Raw genomic sequence first — 19,048 nt, forward strand, 5'->3', positions numbered from 1 at the left:
GTGTGACAAGGTACAGAGGGAATAGGTACAAACTAATTTCTATTTTTTGCTCAGTAAATTTATTACAGGCTTTTGGGGGAATATATTTTTATTGCTTTAAATCATGTTACTCAATTGAGTCTGTAAGCTACCTTGATGCATATATCACACATGACCATCTAAACAGGTTAAAAGAAAGTTGGGTTTCATGAAAGATCATGAAGTGATCAAAAAAAAGTGTAAAAAATAGTTTGTTTTTACACAGTATTTGTGCCTCCTAAAATTTAAGACCAGGAGGGATGTTAACATGCAGTTTTTTCTGTTCACAAAATTATATAAACTAACTCATCATTTTAATCCACTAACTATCTTCTCTCAACTCACCAAATGAAAACTTTCAATGACCACCAGTAAAATTGAAGTCTACTGAAGAAGCATGAACAGATCAAAAAAAGGTTCTTAATTAATGCTAATGTAGTTTTAAAAGCACTATTACAACTTCAGTCCAATAATTTATATCCCTCAAAATATTGTATTGTATTTTAATCATTAAGTCATCAAAGATTCTATTAAGCAGAAGAGAAATGAGTATATTCTTAAACGTAAATTTAGCAGAGCATGAAAAAAAAAAACACATTTGAAACCATTTAACTACACCCCAAGTAAAGAACATTGATCTAAACTAGCCATTTAACAGTGTAAAGAGACTTAAAACTAGCAGGTTTTTCTTCTCATGAAAACTTTAAACGTATAGGCTTTAAGGAAAGAAATCTAGAGTGCAGACAATTAAAGGCAAAAAGAAAATTATTGAACTCACATTTAGAGTTATTCTAACATTAATTTTAACAAGGATGATTGAAGGTTATTAGAATTCCGTGTTCGACTTTCGCTTGTTTATAGAATCCACACTAGTTCCTCTACTAACAAAAAACTAATTTTTTCGGTTTCACTGAAGCTAAAACCAGTTGTACTACTCCACTTCTAACAATATTTTTGTCATTAGTTATTTAGTCAAACTCTTTAGTTAGACTTTCTTTACTTTACAGGAAGAAAAACATTTTTCTCCCCCAAAATACAGATTCTACAATTAAACTGGCTACTATGCATCCTCATTCCATAACAGATCCTATGTTCTGTCCTTCTAACACATTCTGCTTCATATTAACACAATGACCACCATTTCCTAACCCTTTTAGCCAGTAATTCATACAACCCTTTGTCCTGATTCTGATATTAAAATGATTTAACATGTGCCTTTACACTTCTTGTTGTGTTAGCATCGATTACCTCACTGTTTCTTCCGATGGACTCTAATCATAATTTATTGATGAGAGAAGGGATATTTAGAGGTTTTCCAGTGTACCTGATTAACATTAATTCCTTTAATACTGAAACATTTCCTATTCAGTATCTAAATTGCCCAAAGAATTATGTAACTCATTCAATTCTCATCACCAACCATATTAGGAGATATTGATGTTCATGCTACACACCTACACTGACTACATTCATAAGGATTTTTTACTATGCATCTTGAAATATGGATCTAAAGATGCCAGCATGTACGACTGTTAATAAACATTTGAAACCAAGTGTAGGCTGTACCTATGGGCTAATGCTCAAAGCCAAGATAAACAGATTCATTGACATAGCTATGGGTCCAAAGTAGCATTACACCAGGTACCATACTAATGGTATTTTTATTCTGAGTGTCTAATTTTTTAAGGTATCCCTTTCAGCTTTTTCCTTCCCTAAACACTTAAGGTAAGGAAACTTAAGCCAAATTTCAATATGCTCAATACTGGTCATCTTACACAGGGAAAAAAAAGACATTCTGAGTTTAAGGTGCATCTTAAACCTGCCTCAAGGTTTAAAGGGTCTCCCGGAACACCTAGCCATCTTACATACCACATGCATTTGAAGCTTATCTCAGGAATGAGTTTCTTTGCTCTTTTGACAAAATGCTGCTATATTGTGAATATTTTTTTCTCTGCACATTGCTAATTGGAATTTTTCCTTTTAAAGTACTTGCATTTTAAAGATTTTTTTGGTCACAATACATCGTAAGATATGAGATTTAAACAATTTTTTTTTCCTCTCTGTTGTATCTCCAGTGTACTCCTATTTAGGACTGCCTTGCTTGTTTGACCAGAAATGGAAGTGCCTTTTAGCTACAACATTATATATTAAAAACAAATAAAAATAAGATCAACCCTCCTTCCTCTATTGTGGGGAGAGGAAAGAATACAAAGTGATGCAAAACATCTGTCTAGGGGTCACTTTTTCCCCTAGCAGTGAAGTTCTTTCAATAATAACTTGTGAAAACAAAGGCTATTAAACTGCAAACTACAAAGTCAACGTAATTAGAGGCAGTATTCAGCTAAGACAAACTTCTCATGTTATTTTGTCACACTGAAATGCCTGGATCGTCCTCAAAATAAAAGTATTTCATGTGAGATTTATTAACGGAGTCATTTTAGCTAGATGGCCCAAACACAAACATTTCAAAGGACTGAAATATAAAATCTGATGTATTGCTGTTGCCTCTGTTAAGAGAATGGTTGAGAGGAGAAACATTCTTACTTGCAGATGTTCTGGGCTTAGTAAAAATAATTCAAGAACACTGGGCCAGTGTATTCTTAAACTGATAGAATAAACGTTTAATTTTTTTACACTTATTAATCATCCGTTTACCTTGATTCTTCTAGCCACCAGTACACACCACCACCAACCAAAACCAGCAAGCTCTGGGGTTTTAGTTTCCAACCCTAAGGATTAATCTCCCTCTCTGGAAAGCAATTCCAGCTAAAAGATTCGACTTATCCAAAAAAGAAAACTCTCCCAGCCCTTGCTGGCCCAAGCATTACAATCTTAAAAACCAAGTTGTGCCCTGACTTTCAAAGAGTTAATTGGCATTCACTGTCTAACGAAATACAATATTACTCGACATGTCTTGCAGATTCCATCTACCCTAGCTTTGCCCGAAACGTTTCTACAACTGGTTTAATTGCTGGTACATCCAAGAACTTATTTTCCAACTTAAACTGACTACTTAAAGAAGCGCCTGGGTGGTTTTATGTTTTTAAGTGTCAGGAATTCTTTCCTCATATTTGAATGGATGAAATGCACTTTCTTCTCCGCACACCTTTTCACAAGTAAAAATGAGTGACGTTAATTAATGGTTAGGGAGTTTTTAAAAAGTTAAACCATTCGGCTAGTGGGAATGGATCGAGCATTAAGGAAACCTCCTGTCTGCACAAACACTGAGAGACAAACAGAGGGAGATCGAGCACAATGTTAAAATGGTTGAAATAAAAAGGCCCATTTAACAACACCCCCTATCTCCCCCAAAAACGAGGGCCAAAGTAACCGTAATGCTAGAGGCCAGCAATCCAAACTAACAAAACAGAAGAAAATTGATCATCCGCACCGATTAATATGCTGATCATTGCAATCTAGTCCATGTCAGCTCCCACCATCGCCCCCCTTTCTATTTTCCCCTACAACCAAAGGGGGCGGGCAAAGAAAATAATCACAGGTTTGAAATGTACAAAAACAAAGTCGGGGCTTTTGCAACTCCCAAACAACATGGCCAGACAGTGCGATTCCGAAAAGATCAACAGCCGCAAGAATCCACGCCAGACATCGTTGTGCACTGGAGACACAACCATTTTCAGAGCGTACACACACACACACACACACACACACACAAGGAACCACGTTTTCCACAACGCAGAATTTAAACACCCACAGAGACGAAAACAACTCGTGCTCTTTTAAAAGCATCAACCGCAGAACTTCAGTTCTAGATATAAAAACAGCTTATGTATTGATTTCTTCATCTCTAAGTCTCTAATCCTTCCAATCGTCAATACATTTGTCCGTCCCCGTCCCCCCACGTTGCACAGATCCATACAAAATATTAGCTCAGTGGTCTCTGTAGGCTGACATATGGTCCTTTTACATCTGTGCATCCCAAGAAGGGAATGCTACACTTTGCAAAAACAAACACAAAAACACAGCCTGCTCATTCACAGCAATCCTTTCAATTAGAGGTATTAAACTCTGATTTTAAAAAAAAGGCATCCAGTGTTCCCTTCCAAACACTGGAAACAAGTATCCCTGGGCCTTTCGATGTTTATTGGGCACTTTCCAGGCTTGGGAGTTTAAAAATCTGAATATTAGGGGAAAATCTGGAGAAGCTTTAAGAAATGAACACAGTGGGTGCACAGATTAGGGGGTTGGAGAGAAGTAATGAGCACTATTAACTCTTCAGGCACGGGAAAGTGTCTAAACTCTGGTTAAATTAAGGAATATCAAAGCCATCCACTCCAAGCGAGGAGAGAGAAAAGAGCAGCCTGAACTCAGGGTATTAAATGTGCTTAAGGAGCAGATTCAAGAACAAGAAAACACAAGCAGCCCCTGAAACTCAAAAGCCACCGCAGTGCAAAACAAGCGCACCCCCTCCACCATGTTAAATGAAACGCAAAATACTCACTTTCTCCATTTGTTGGCCACAGACAAAGTGTGGCAAAGAAGAGCAGAAACCCCCAGAATAAGGTCAGGGACCCTCCTCCAGCGCCAGACTTCATTCCTTTTTATTTTTAATTACGGACAAAATCCCCTTTTCCAAAAAAAAAAAATAAAAGTCCAAATTTCTCCCCTCTCCACTCACAAAGAGCTATAAATTGGGAGAGTGAGGGGAGACCTTGGGAGAGGGGGAAATAACCTCCTCCTCCTACACGCACACACAAAAACCACCCCTTTGGGTTTGAAAATCAAAAGGTTTCTATTTCCCTCGCTGCTGTTCTTCCGGAGAAGCCACCCACAGACAACAATGAAAATGCTGGGCTGGGGCTCCCCCAGAAAGGGCGAAGCAACACTCCCCCTCAGCGCTGCCTGCAGTGATACAATGTGCACAGAAGTCGCAAACATGAAGCACATTGGGGCTGGCAGTCTGTATCTTCAGCCTCCATTTTCAAACACCACACAGGCGCAGCAAACACACGCAAAAAAAAAAAAATTCTGGATGGGAAAGGGGGCAGGGGGGGAATCCAAAACAAGCTTATGAGGGAGGAGGAAATACAGCTTCCCGAGACTGGAGATTATTCCCCCAAGCAGAGACCTGAGGCTGCTCCAAAGGGATTCCCCCCTTCAAGCTTCCGCCACAGTAAAACACAAAAACAAACAGTAAGTCCGGGTGGCTGAAGACCCTACAAATGCGGAATAAAAATGAATGAAAAGGCTTCCCCCTCTTCCTCGTCTCAGCGCCGCTGCCACCGGCTCCTTCCAAACAAAAAAAAAAAATCCAGGACACACACAAAGCGGCAGCAGGCAGAGCTGAGCAGCTCAGCACTTCTCCGCCTCCTCTTGCCGCTGCTCGCCTCCTCGCATCCCTGCTCGCTGCTGCTTTCCCATGCCACAAAAAATCCAAACACAACTGAATCTTGTGCGTGCGTGCGCGCTGCAACCCTTCCCCGCTCCTTGTCCAACCCAAGCCAGGGGGAGTGTGCGGGGGTGGAGGGGGAGGGTCGTAGTGGGAAGGCGGGGGGGGGGGGTCCGGTTTGCTGAAGGTCAAAGCCCAGGAGCTTGTTGCAAAGGGGTCCGTAATTCCTCCAAGGGGGGAGGCTGGAAGGGGAGGCCCTGCTGCTCTGTATTGAAGTATGTCGCTGTCCTTTGCGGGAGGGCTTGCACCGCGCTGCTGCTGCTGCTAGGTCTCCCCCTCTCGCCGCTCCTCCTCGCTCGCACGGTGCAGAGTTAATGCTGGTAAACAAGAGGCGGCCGCCGCCGCCGCCGTTGCTGCACTGGCACTGGGGGGGCTCGCGCGCGCGCACGCGCTCCCGGGCTCCTCGCGCTCAGGCGCGAGGCAAAAAGAGGAGAGCGGGATCGCGGGCGCCGTCCGGAAGGGAGCCCAGGCGGCGGAGGCAGAGCAGCGGCGCGCGGCCCCTGCAGCCCGTGCTGTCCGCGCGCTGCTGCTGCTGCTGCTGCAGCCTTGCCCCAGTGCGCGGGTCTGCTGCGCGCTACCTCTCCGGCCCCTCTAGGTCTGCCCCGTGCGAAATGCACGTAAGGCAGCAACTCCCCCGTGCCTTGGGCTCGTGCATCCCGATGTCATGCTGGGAGGAATATCACTGGGCCTGACTTGCGCTAAGCTCAGTGGTCCGGTGTTTTTGTTTTTCAGAGGCTGCCAGCTTGTGCGCTGGAATCTGATTTTGTCGGGGCGGAGGCGAGGTTGGAGGGAAGTCCTCGTGGTTGCAAAGAAAACCTTCAAAACGTGAACAGAGTGTAAACCAAGGCATTGATGTCTTTGTGTCTGGCAGGCCTTCCAGCAGCCCTGCAGGCTCGCTCCTGCATTCCAAAGCAATACCTGGCCCTCGCACGCAACATGCATACGTGCAAGATTGTCTCCGGAGATCAGTTTGAATGAGGGAGATTTGTAAAAATATGTTAAAATGAAATGTCAAATGTCTCACTGAAGCAAGTAGATTTAAAAAAAAAAAATCTTTCATCAAAAGAAGGAAAATGCTTAAAAACTAGTCCTAAGTTAAGGAATCCATGCCCCATTCGTGACAACTCTGTGGATTCTTACTCCTCTACTCCTTTTACTTTGCTCTCCTGCCATACAACCTAATTGCCCCTTGTTGACCCACAAAATGCTGGTAACGTTGAAAATAATCCCAGCATAAATGCAAAGACTACCCCGAGTTTCTGGATGGATCTCTCAAAAAAAACTCCTTTTTCTTGCAGCTGTTGCAAAAAAATGTGCATGCAGACTTTTCTTTTAAGCTCCTAAAAAGTCAACAAAAGCAGAAAAGGGCTGCATCCTGAATAGGTTTGTCTTACTCTTACATGCTTTATTTATTTATTTATTACATGTATATACTATTAAATGATTTCCACAATGTTTGTGCATTCAAGCTGGTAGCTACCAAGCAGAGATTGAAGTTCCTGGCTTATGGGGGTAGAAAAGAAGACAAGAAAAGGGTTGGGGAAGCAGCTGTTAAAATTGATGGTCTCACCTGAAACAAGAAACCAAGGAAGAATTTATCCCCAAAGTAATGCAGCACATTCATACACTGACAATTTCAATACAATTAATTAAAATACTGTAACAAATTGACTAATCCATGTATGGGTTTCTATCACTGCTCAGACAGAATTAGAACTAAATTGTATGCCATTGGCTGTACATTGATAATAGTTAATGGATAGTCTCCTTTCAAATACTCCTAGGGGAATTCTGTGCCACTGTGCATGCTCAGAACTCATCCCCTGCAGATTTCTTTACTTCCCCACAGAAAAATGAATTTCTGACAGGGAAACTGCAAGAGCAGTCATGCACCACTCCCTAGCAGTGCAGGCACATCGTTTCAGGCACCTGGAGCAGCCAGCAGAGGTAAATCACCACGAGGCTGAGAACACCCCAGACAGTGGCTTCTACTCTTATATGGGATCAGCTGCTAGTCCCAGCTGGACTGGAGGCAGGAGAGGATGGGACTTCCTCTTCCCCTGCAAGGAGTTGCTTGGTCTCTGTCAGACCCACCTCCAGAAACCTTCCCCAGCTGCAGGAAGCTCAACATCATCTCCTGCTTCCTGGCCGCATCACTCCTCAGCTGTGGAGGAATGGGTCACTGTATGGGGAGCTGCTCTTCCATCTGTCCAACCCCCATGCATCCAGACCTCCCATACCCAGACACCCACTGCCAAGCCTTACCCACTACATCTAGAACCCCTCTAGCCCTTCATACCCAAACCCCACCCCACTGAACCTCAACCTATGCATCTGGAGACCTCCTGCACGCAGACCACCCCCCACTGAGCTCCCTGCACTCAAACCCCCACACTGACAAGCCCCAGCCCCCTGCACCACTCTGAGCCCCCACATCCAGGTCCCCACACCACTGACCCCCAACTAGCTGCACCCAGACCCCCACCCCACCACGCCCCAATGCCCCAGCACCCAGACTCCCCCTGCTGAGACCCCCACACCCAGATCCCTCTGCTAAGCCCCAACCACCTTCACCTGGAAGCGCCTGCAGAGTCTCATTGCCCCTGCTCTGAACACGATCCCCCCTCAAGCTTCTGTGCATCCAGATCCCCCACATCTAAACCACCCACTGAGCAGCCTGCACCCAGACTGTCCCATACAGAACTCTCTCATTTCACACCTGGATCCCCCCACACTGAGCCCCTTCACACTTAGATCCTGCTGGTTGAGCCTGCCTGCCGTGCACCTGGTGCAGGGCCCCAGGGTGTTTCTGGGGCAGGTCCAGGCCTTGTGCTGTGTGAGGGTCAGGTGCAGCCTCACCGAAGAGTCGGTGTCCCGTGTGTGTGTGCGGGAGAGGGGTGCTGCAGGGTGATCTCCCACTTTTGTGAAGCCAGTGACCTGTGCTCTCCCCTGCCATGCTGGAATCTTTGCATTTGTTTATTGACAAATAAAACCTGCAGAATATTGCAGAATTTAAAAATATTTTGTGCAGATTTTTTTTTAATTTTTGGTGCAGAATGCTCACAGGAGTACCTTTAGCTCCATTATTAAATGTTTGTGCTTTTTGGAATAAGAGAGTGTGGGTTCTGTCCCCACTGTTGCAGTGACACTCCTAGCGACCACACTGTGTGGCACACTAATATCCTAGGTAATCATAGCTTTCTTGCAATACTTTGACATGCTGAGCTATAAAATGTGGCAAAAGTATAAAATGGCAGAAACCTCAGACATCTTTGAGCATTAGATATAATCTCACACCATAAAGCTCCATTAAGAAAAAATTATAGGTTGCATGATTAATGCAAATGTCAACATTAAGGCTACAGAGTTAACCTTAACTCTGCCCTCCCAATATGTATGTTTTATTATGATACAAACTTTAATTATGTTATCATGCCATTTTTTTCTACAACCTTATGAAACACATGGTCTTCTTCTAATCTGCTTTTGTTCTTGTGTAGTTGAACTATTTTCATTGTTCTAATGATCCAGTTTATTTTTATTGATTTCAACAGAGAGACTTGGACATCCGAATCCCTCTTAGGCAACTCTGAAAATCTCCATCTTAGGCTCTTTAGTCGCTGAAGTCGATAGGAACTTTGCCATTGAGTTCAGTGGCAGCAGGAGCAGGCTCTATATATGATAAACTTTCTACACTCTAAGGTCTGTATTTTGATATGTAGTCAGCACCCATGAGCTATACATTTTCCTTCAAACAGTAGCACAACTCTCCATCAGGGAAATTCAGGAGATAAGCCAGATAATTATGAAACTATCATAGCTGCACACACGCAGCAGACTTTCTTAGGTGCAATTCAAAGATTAGGCAATTAACTTTGGAAGTAATTCAGATACAAATTTAGCAGCATATGTATACCAGCAAATATGCAATATTGGTCTGTGTAGTCAGGCATAATATGCAGTACAGTGTGTGGTACAGTATCATGTGTGTTGTGTAATATCTATGTTACTATCATTGACTATCTGGCATACATAGTGAAGTACCCAGTTCTTCAATTTGCTACACGTGGGATATGTAAGATTATAGAATAGACTGTGTGTTATAATGTATTATTTGAGAACTACTTTGTGCTCATGCAATTAAAGACTGTATTGAAATTACACATAGATATAAAAGGTCAGTTACGTAGCCAACATTAATTGTTCACTATTATTATTTATAGTATTATCATAATGCCTAGTAGCCCTAGTCCCAGGACCCCATTGTGCTAGGTGATGTACAAACACAGAACAAAAAAGATGGCCCTTGCCCCAAACAGTTTACAGTCTCAGTAATGGTAACTTTGTCGTGTCCTGATTCTTGAGGTTCTCTTAACATAGCTTTTTATGGAATTTCCAATAATCTTATAAAAGAAAAAAGTAGTAGTTGTAGTAGAAAAAAATCATAGTCCTGTTTGTTACAATGGGAGTACTTGCCAAATAAAGTGCTGCTCAGCATGCACAAGAGTGGCAGAATTGGACCTTTAGTAAGCTTGGTGAAAATTTCCATGCAAACTGTGCTGTACAGGTACCATATTCAATTTTCAGTGGGTTATAACATAGTCATATCTATTTCCCAGTCAAAACCAATTTTCTGCTCCATACCATTTTTGTCTGTAGAGCTATTCAAGAGAAGATAGATCGATAGATAGATCGATAGATAGATAGATAGATAGTGGGAAAAGTGGATTTTACTGACTGTGACTCAAACTCTGCCATCCTGATACATGCTGAGTGACACCTTTCCCTGTAAAAAGTCCCACCTGCTGGACCTTCTTCTTGTACTCAAACTTTAATTTAAAAAAACCCAAAATCTAATGGGCAGAAAATTCAGCCCCAAAGGTCAAAGTTTCAAAAATGGATGAGCAACTGAAAACAGGTGGTTGGAATGGAGAACATTATACAACCTTAATTATAATAGTTTCCACCGTTCCTGCTACAGTACATCAAGTATTGGCTCAGGAGAGGACTTCCTGGTATAGTTTGCTTTATCCTATGTGCCCATTTGTAATTATTGTCTAGGCTTGATTCGGTCTAATGATGCTTCCATTTTTCTTCTCAACTCTGTTCATTTTGTTACCTTATACCTTCACTCTTCTCCAGCGGATTTGTCCACCTGGCACATCTTGTCTGACACCTGGACTGTAAATTCTCTGGCATAGGACAGTCTTTGTTATTTTATCTGCACAATTACTAGTCTGCTGGGCCCTGATCCTTGATTGTTGTTCCTAGTTGCTACCATAAATAAATTATAAATTAATTAATGCCACATAGGCATATGCAGAGGAGTACAAAGCCCCTGGGCATATACACAGTTTTTCTGCACATCTTTTTAATGGAAAGTCCATATTATAATTTCTGTCCAAAATTTTGTGCAAAAATATTTTTTTTGTGACTATGTAAATTGGATGTTGGGGGTAGAATATTACTTTCAGTTTCAATCTCTTTTCTATCACGTTAGTTATACAGTCACTCCTCCCCATGTTTACAATGAGCTTTATGCCTTCCCTCTTTCCACCTCTGGTTTATCATCCCTGAGATGGACTGACAAATAGAAAGAAGCACCTAAACATACACAAAAGCAGATTTGATCCTCTACAGTGTGCCGCAAAATACCATCAGCCTATTTGCATCCTTACTAAAATGCCACTCAGGTGGAAAAATCAAGGGATTGTGGAGGTAGAGATGAAACAGGACAGTCAAAACAGTCACAGACCCTGGTCTCTCAATCTACCCTTGGCAAATATCCTAATACTCAGTCATATTTTAATTTTAACAGCAACCTTGCCACTGCTTTCTGGGGCCATGAATGAAGGGAGAGATACTCAACTATTTTCATTGCCTGTGCTCTAGTTCTCCACATAGGACTCACTAGACTTTATTTTGGCTTCTGTATCACTTTCAGGGCAGACTAACCTCTTTACCAGGCACTAGCTGGTAGTAACCTTTCAAAGTATGAACCATCTGTAGGACTAGTATAGGAGAACAGTGAGATTTATTCCCTCACTTTCTTCCTATCCCCTTCAGAATTTATCAGCTTCTCAGAACACTGGGCCAGAGCCAGGCAGCAGGGTATGATTTAGCCATATCAATTTGAGATGCTCTCACTGCAGGTATCTCACTGCAGCTCATGCATGCACACCAGGACCAATACCCCCTAACATTCTTGTATGCTTTGGCAGACACAGGTAGTGCACACTACAGCTAAGATTAGGTTCAACTTCCATTCTAAGCCATCCTTTCCAGTTGCTCAGAAATTAGCAGGCTGACGTGTTTCAGACTCCATCTCAAGGTTATATGTATACGAAGTGCGAGCCAAATCAGTTTCGCTGTTTATGAGTTATGCATGAGTGAGAAATATATAGTGTGTGTGTGTATGTGTGTGTGTGTGTGTGTGTGTGTGTGTGAGCATGTCCCATGTATATGTAGGACAGACAAAAACACTGTGTCCTGGAAAGTCAAGAACTTGAAAGTCAATTGAAGTAAAAATCTTAAATGAATCCACATGTTCCATAGAATCTCTATGGATAGTAATTCCATGCTCTAATAAGAATATAACAGTGGGGATCTATTATCGACACCTGACCAGCACAGTGATAGTGACGATGAAATGCTAAGGGAGATTAGAGAGGCTATCAAAATAAAGAACTCAATAACAGTGAGGGATTTCAATTATCCCCATATTGGCTGGGTACATGTCACCTCAGGACGAAATGCAGAGACAACATTTCTCAATATTTTAAATGACTGCTGCTTAGAGCAGCTGGTACAGGAACCCACAAGGGGAGAGGCAATTATTGATTTAGTCCTGAGTAGAGCGCAGGAGCTGGTCCAAGAGGTAACTATAACAGGACCGTTTGGAAATAGTGACCATAATATAATAACATTCAACATTCCTGTGGTGGGAAGAACATCTCAACAGCCCAACACTGTGGCATTTAATTTCAGAAAGGGGAACTATGCAAAAATGAGGAGGTTCGTTAAACAGAAATTAAAAGGTACAGTGATTAGAGTGAAATCCCTGCAAGCTGCATGGACACTTTTCAAAGACACCATAATAGAGGCCCAACTTAAATGTATACCCCAAAATAAAAAACACAGTAAAAGAACTAAAAAAGAGCCACTGTGGCTTAACAACCATGTAAAGGAGGCAGTGAGAGATAAAAAGGCATCTTTTAAAAAGTGGAAATCAAATCCTAGTGAGGTAAACAGAAACAAGCATAAACACTGCCAAATTAAGTGTAAAAATGTAAAAAGAAAAGCCAAAGAGGAGTTTGAAGAACAGCTAGCCAAAAGCTCAAAAGATAATAACAAAATGTTTTTTAAGTACATAAGAAGCAGGAAGCCTGCTAAACAACCAGTGGGGCCTCTGGAAGATCAAGATACAAAAGGAGCACTTAAAGATGATAAAGTCATTGCAGAGAAACTAAATGAATTCTTTGCTACAGGGTACGTCTACACTACGGGATTATTCCGATTTTACATAAACCGGTTTTGTAAAACAGATTGTATAAAGTCGAGTGCACGCGGCCACACTAAGCACATTAATTCAGTGGTGTGCGTCCATGTACCGAGGCTAGCTTCGATTTCTGGAGCGTTGCACTGTGGGTAGCTATCCCATAGCTATCCCATAGTTCCCGCAGTCTCCCCCGCCCATTGGAATTCTGGGTTGAGATCCCAATGCATGATGGTGCAAAAACAGTGTCGCGGGTGATTCTGGGTAAATGCCGTCACTCATTCCTTCCTCCGTGAAAGCAACAGCAGACAATAATTTCGTGCCCTTTTTCCCTGGATTGGTCTGGCAGACACCATAGCATGGCAACCATGGAGCCCATTTTGTCTTTTGTCACTGTCACCGTATGTGTACTGGATGCCGCTGACAGAGGCGATACTCCAGCGCTACACAGCAGCATTCATTTGCCTTTGCAAGATAGCAGAGACGGCTATCAGTTGTTCTGTACTGTCTGCTGCCATTGTAAATTAGCAATGAGATGACGGTTATCAGTCGTTCTGTACCATCTGCTGCTCTCATGGGTGCTCCTGGCTGAGGTCGGCTGGGGGCGCAAAGACCAAAATGGGAGTGACCCCCTGGGTCATTCCCTCCTTTCTGTTGTATCTAAAAATAGAGTCAGTCCTGCTCTATGGGGCAAGTGTGCTAGAGAACCAGTGTACTAGAGAGCACAGCCACTCCGTTTCAGATCCTGCAGAAATGATGAGCATGCCATTCTAGGGGTGCCCCTGCAACAACCCCACCCATTGCTTCTATGCTCCCCCAACCCTCCTGGGCTACCATTGCAATGTCCCCCCCATTTGTGTGATGAAGTAATAAAGAATGCAGGAATAAGAAACGCTGACTTGTTAGTGAGATAAAATGAGGGGGAGGCAGCCTCCAGCTGCTATGATAGTCCAGGCAGGACATTAAATGATGCGGGGGAGAGGAGCCCAGCATCCCACTGCTATGATAGTCCAGGCAGTACAGAATCATTTCTTTAGACATGAAAGGAGGGGGCTGATGGAGCTCAGCCCCCAGTTGCTATGATGAAGACAGTTACCAGCCGTTCTGTACCATCTACTGGGAATGACCAGGAATCATTCCTGTTTTTACCCAGGCGCCCCCGGCCGACCTCACCTGAGGCCAGCCAGGAGCATGCAGGGGCTGATGATGACAATGGATAGCAGTCATATTGTACCGTCTGCCACCGGGGAGGGGAGGGGAGAGGAGAGGAGAGGGTGCTGCTGTTCAGTGCCGCAGCATTGCGTCTACCAGCAGCATGCAGTAGACATAGGGTGACATATAAAAAAGTCAAGAAATGATTTTTTTCCCTTTTTTTTTCATGGGGGGGAGTAAATTGACGAGTTATACCCTGAACCACCCCGGACAATGTGCTTGACCCTACAGGCATTTGGAGCTCAGCCAATAATGCAAATGCTTTTCGGAGACTGCGGGGACTGTGGGATAGCTGGAGTCCTCAGTCCCCACTCCCTCCCTCCATGAGCGTCCATTTGATTCTTTGGCTTTCCGTTACACTTGTCATGCAGCACTATGCTGAGTCCCTGCTATGACCTCTGTCTGGAGATTTTTTTTCAAATGCTTTGGCATTTTGTCTTCTGGAACGGAGCTCTGATAGAACAGATTTGCCTCCCCATACGGCAATCAGATCCAATATCTCCCATAAGGTCCATGCTGGAACTCTCTTTGGATTTGGGACTGCATCGTCACCCGTGCTGATCAGAGCTCCACGCTGGGCAAACAGGAAATAGAATTCAAAAGTTCGCGGGGCTTTTCCTGTCTACCTGGCCGGTGCATCTGAGTTCAGATTGCTGTCCAGAGCGGTCACAATGGTGCACTGTGGCATACCGCCTGGAGGCCAATACCATCGATTTGCGGCCACACTAACCCTAATCCGATATGGTAATATCGATTTCAGCACTACTCCCCTCATCGGGGAGGAGTGCAGAAACCAGTTTAAAGAGCCCTTTATATCGCTATAAAGCCTCGTTGTGTGGCCAGGTGCAGAGTTAAATTGGTTTAACGCTGCTAAAATTGGTATAAACACGTAGTGTAAACCAGGCCTCAGTCTTCACGGCTGAGGATGTTAGGGAGATTCACAAACCTGAGCCGTCCTTTGTAGGTGACAAATCTGAGGAATTGTCACAGGTTGAAGAGTCACTAGAGGAGTTTTGGAATTAATTGATAAACTTAATATTAATAAGTCACTGGGACCAGATGGCATTCACCCAAGAGTTCTGAAAGAACTCAAATGTGAAATTGCGGAACTATTATCTGTGGTTTGTAACCTGTCCTTTAAATCAGCTTCTGTACCCAGTGACTAGAAGATAGCTAATGTAACACCGATATTGAGAAAGGGCTCTAGAGGTGATCCCAGCAATTACAGACCGGTAAGTCTAACATCAGTACCAGGCAATTTAGTCGAAACAATAATAAAGAATAAAATTGCCAGACACATAGAACAACATAAATTGTTGGGCAAAAGTTAACATGGTTTCTGTAAAGGGAAAATCATGTATTACTAATCTATTAGAGTTCTTTGAAGGGATCAACAAACAAATCCAGTGGACATAGTGTACTTAGATTTCCAGAAAGCCTTTGACAAGGTCCCTCACCAAAGGTTCTTACGTAAATTAAGTTGTCATGGGATAAGAGGGAGGATCCTTTCATGAATTGAGAACTGGTTACAAGACAAGGAACAAAGGATAGGAATAAATGGTAAATTTTCAGAATGGAGAGGGCTAACTAGTGGTGTTCCCCAAGGGTCAGTCCTAGGACCAGTCCTATTCAACTTATTCATAAATGATCTGGAGAAAGAGGTAAACAGTGAGGTGGCAAAGTTTGAAGACGATACTAAATTGCTCAAGATAGTTAAGACCAAAGCAGACTGTGAAGAACTTAAAAAAGATCTCACAAAACTAAGTGATTGGGCAAAAAAATGGCAAATGAAATTTAATGTGGATAAATGTAAAGTAATTCACATTGGAAAAAATAACCCCAACTATACATACAATATGATGGGGGCTAATTTAGCTACAACTAATCAGGAAAGTAATCTTGGTGTCATTGTGGATAGTTCTCTGAAGACGTCCATGCAGTGTGCAGCAGCAGTCAAAAAAGCAAACAGGATGTTAGGAATCATTAAGAAAGGGATAGAGAATAAGATGGAGAATATCTTATTGCCCTTATATAAATCCATGGTACGCCCACGTCTTGAATACTGCATACAGATGTGGTCTCCTCATCTCAAAAAAGATATACTGGCATTAGAAAAGGTTCAGAGAAAGGCAACTAAAATGATTAGGGGTTTGGAATGGGTCCCATATGAGGAGAGATTAAAGAGGCTAGGACTTTTCAGCTTGGAAAAGAGGAGACTAAGGGTGGATATGATAGAGGTCTATAAAATAATGAGTGGTATGGATAAAGTGAATAAGGAAAAGTTATTTACTTGTTCCCATAATATAAGAACTAAGGGCCACCAAATGAAATCAATGGGCATCAGGTTTAAAACAAATAAAAGGAAGTTCTTCTTCACGCAGCGTATAGTCAACCTGTGGAACTCTTTGCCTAAGGAGGTAGTGAAGGCTAGGACTATAACAGGGTTTAAAAGAGAACTAGATAAATTCATGGAGGTTAAGTCCATTAATGTCTATTAGCCAGGATGGTTAAGGAATGGTGTCCCTAGCCTCTGTTTGTCAGAGGGTGGAGATGGATGGCAGGAGAGAGATCACTTGATCATTACCTGTTAAGTTCACTCCCTCTGGGGCACCTGGCATTGACCATTGTCGGCAGACAGGATACTGGGCTGGATGAACCTTTGGTCTGACCCCATATTGCCATTCTTACGTTCTTAAAGTTAGGACATACCAGAAATATGGTTGCCCATGGCAGCCTTAAATCTGCCTCCTCATGCTTGTCTGCTCTACATTATATAAGCTGCCTCTAAAGATCTGTTCTAGTTGCTTGTGGTTGCCAGGGTATAGGGACATCCCAGCCTGCTCCCCACACCAAGGACCAGGAGAGGAGTAGCACAGGAGTCACTAGAGCCCTGTGCACCTCTTAAGTGGCCCTTTAAGTGGGGTTTAAGGCTGTCTTGCACGATTGGAGTAGCACAAACCAGCTAGGTCTCAGATCCTCAAAGGTATTTAGGTGCCTAACTCCCACTGAAATCGGTATGTTAGATGCCTAAATACCTGTGAGGATCTGAACCTAGATGAGAGACGAAGATCCAGGCCCCTGATCTTTCTCTTCTCCACTCTGAAGACTGCTCAGTTCAAAAACTGGGGCCAAGGGAAAAATTCCACCCTCATTTACATCGATGTAAATTTGAAGTAACTCCACTGAAGTGAAGTCACTGGGGCATCTGCAGTTTGAAGTCAATGGAGTTACTCCAAATTCACACCAATGTAAGAGTAGAATGTTTCCAAAATCCTGCCTGCCTCACTCACACAAATCTTACAACTGAGTTCAACTGGATAACATATGTGAGCTGTGTGCGTGTGTTTGTGGGTTTATATCACAACATTTAACACCTGCTATGCATCAGGTAAATATTGTTGTTTGACATCAGCAAGAAGAGATGCTGCTGACAAGAGTCATAGTTCTTGAGCTGCCAAACAGTAATATGTGTGACACTGGCCTTTAAAATGTGCAAGGAACAAACAATGAGAAATAGAACATCAAGGGAGGAAGTTTGAAACTATATGGAATTTTATTTCTTTAAGATGTCTATAACTTGTGTCCTGATTCAGCCTCGTTGGAGTCAGCAATGCAGAAGAATGAACAGTGAGAAAGCTGCGGTTTGGGTAGGAGATGAGTATATTTGGGTCTAAAATCAGGGCTGGCTCCAGTTTTTTTGCCGCCTCAAGCAAAAAAAAATTTGCCCTCCCCCCCTTTTTTTTGGTGGCTTTTACACGTTTGCACATCACCTGATTTCCCTTGTTTTCCACTCTGCTCAGCAATGGCTGCCGATGGCTCTTTAACCTCATTCCAAGGGCATCTCTTAGGCCACGTCCACACTATGAGTAAAATCGAAATTAATAAAATCGATTTTATAAAACAGGATTTATAAAATCGATTTTACACGTCCACACTTTGGTGGTGTGCGTCCGTGGTCCCAGGCTACCATCGATTTCCGGAGCGGTGCACTCTGGGTAGCTCAGTAAAAGAATGGGACCAATAACTTCGATTTCCGTCCACACTAACCCTAAATCGATATAGTAATATCGATTTTAGGGTTACTCCTCTCGTTGAGCAGGAGTACAGAAATCGATTTTAAGACCCCTTAAAATCGATTTTAAGTGCCTTGTAGTGTGGCTGGGTACAGCGTTAAATCGATTTAACGCTGTTTAAATCGATTTAACGCTGTAGTGTGGACCAGGCCTTAGACTCAAAAGAAAGATGGGGCTTGTATTCGTTACTTGGTTTATTGGGGGCAACTTGTCTTATTAAAGGGGAATCTCTTTTGTATTTGCTCTTCTTTCAGCACAGAACTTCACTTCCCACCCAGACTGGAAGTGAGATCAGAGAGTTTCACTCCTTAAAGTCTAAAAGCCACCAGTGTTTCTTTCCCCGCTTCTCCCTCCTTTCGGTAAAAGGCTCCTAGTGTCTTTCCCTTTCACCTTAATTTGAAGGAATTTCCCCTGACCCCCCTCCCCAGTCCCCGCTTTCCCATCACTCCCCTTCTTCCAGTGACCTGCTCCTATAGTGAATGCCTCATATGTCTAGGGTTGGGAAATACCCTACAGATCAAAAGCGAAGTGTGTGTGTGTGTGGGCGGGGGGGATCAGGACAACAGGGTCTGGGGGCGCCACTCAGTCTGTCCCAGAGCCAAGAAAAAAATCTCATCTGGACAGTTCAGCTCCTAAATCCCTCTCTCCTCTTCCCCAGCACTAACGGGGTTTGCATCCAAGCAGCTGTGAATTACACTTACTGTTGGGATGTTTTTCTGTTTGCTGTTTTACCACAGCTAGACAATAATCCGCACGAGTTGCTGGATGCTCCTTTGCTAGCAGGGCAGCACTTAAAGGCACTTGGGTTTGGGAACCCTTCTCCCGCCTTTGCAGCTCGGAACA

At 43.1% G+C, this 19,048-nt stretch overlaps 1 protein-coding gene across 1 annotated transcript in view; it reads right to left on the reverse strand.

Moving 5' to 3' along the window:
• Positions 1 to 5,734, reverse strand: part of IGF1R (insulin like growth factor 1 receptor) — a 272,795-nt gene extending 267,061 nt beyond the window's left edge. Inside the window, exon 1 of the mRNA XM_050967131.1 lies at positions 4,478 to 5,734. Coding sequence (XP_050823088.1) covers positions 4,478 to 4,571 — 94 coding nt within the window. The 5' untranslated portion in view covers positions 4,572 to 5,734. The remainder of the gene's footprint in view (positions 1 to 4,477) is intronic.
• Between the last annotated feature and the right edge of the window lie 13,314 nt (positions 5,735 to 19,048).

Source organism: Gopherus flavomarginatus, chromosome 9, assembly GCF_025201925.1.
Source record: "Gopherus flavomarginatus isolate rGopFla2 chromosome 9, rGopFla2.mat.asm, whole genome shotgun sequence".
Taxonomy (NCBI): Eukaryota; Metazoa; Chordata; order Testudines; family Testudinidae; genus Gopherus; species Gopherus flavomarginatus.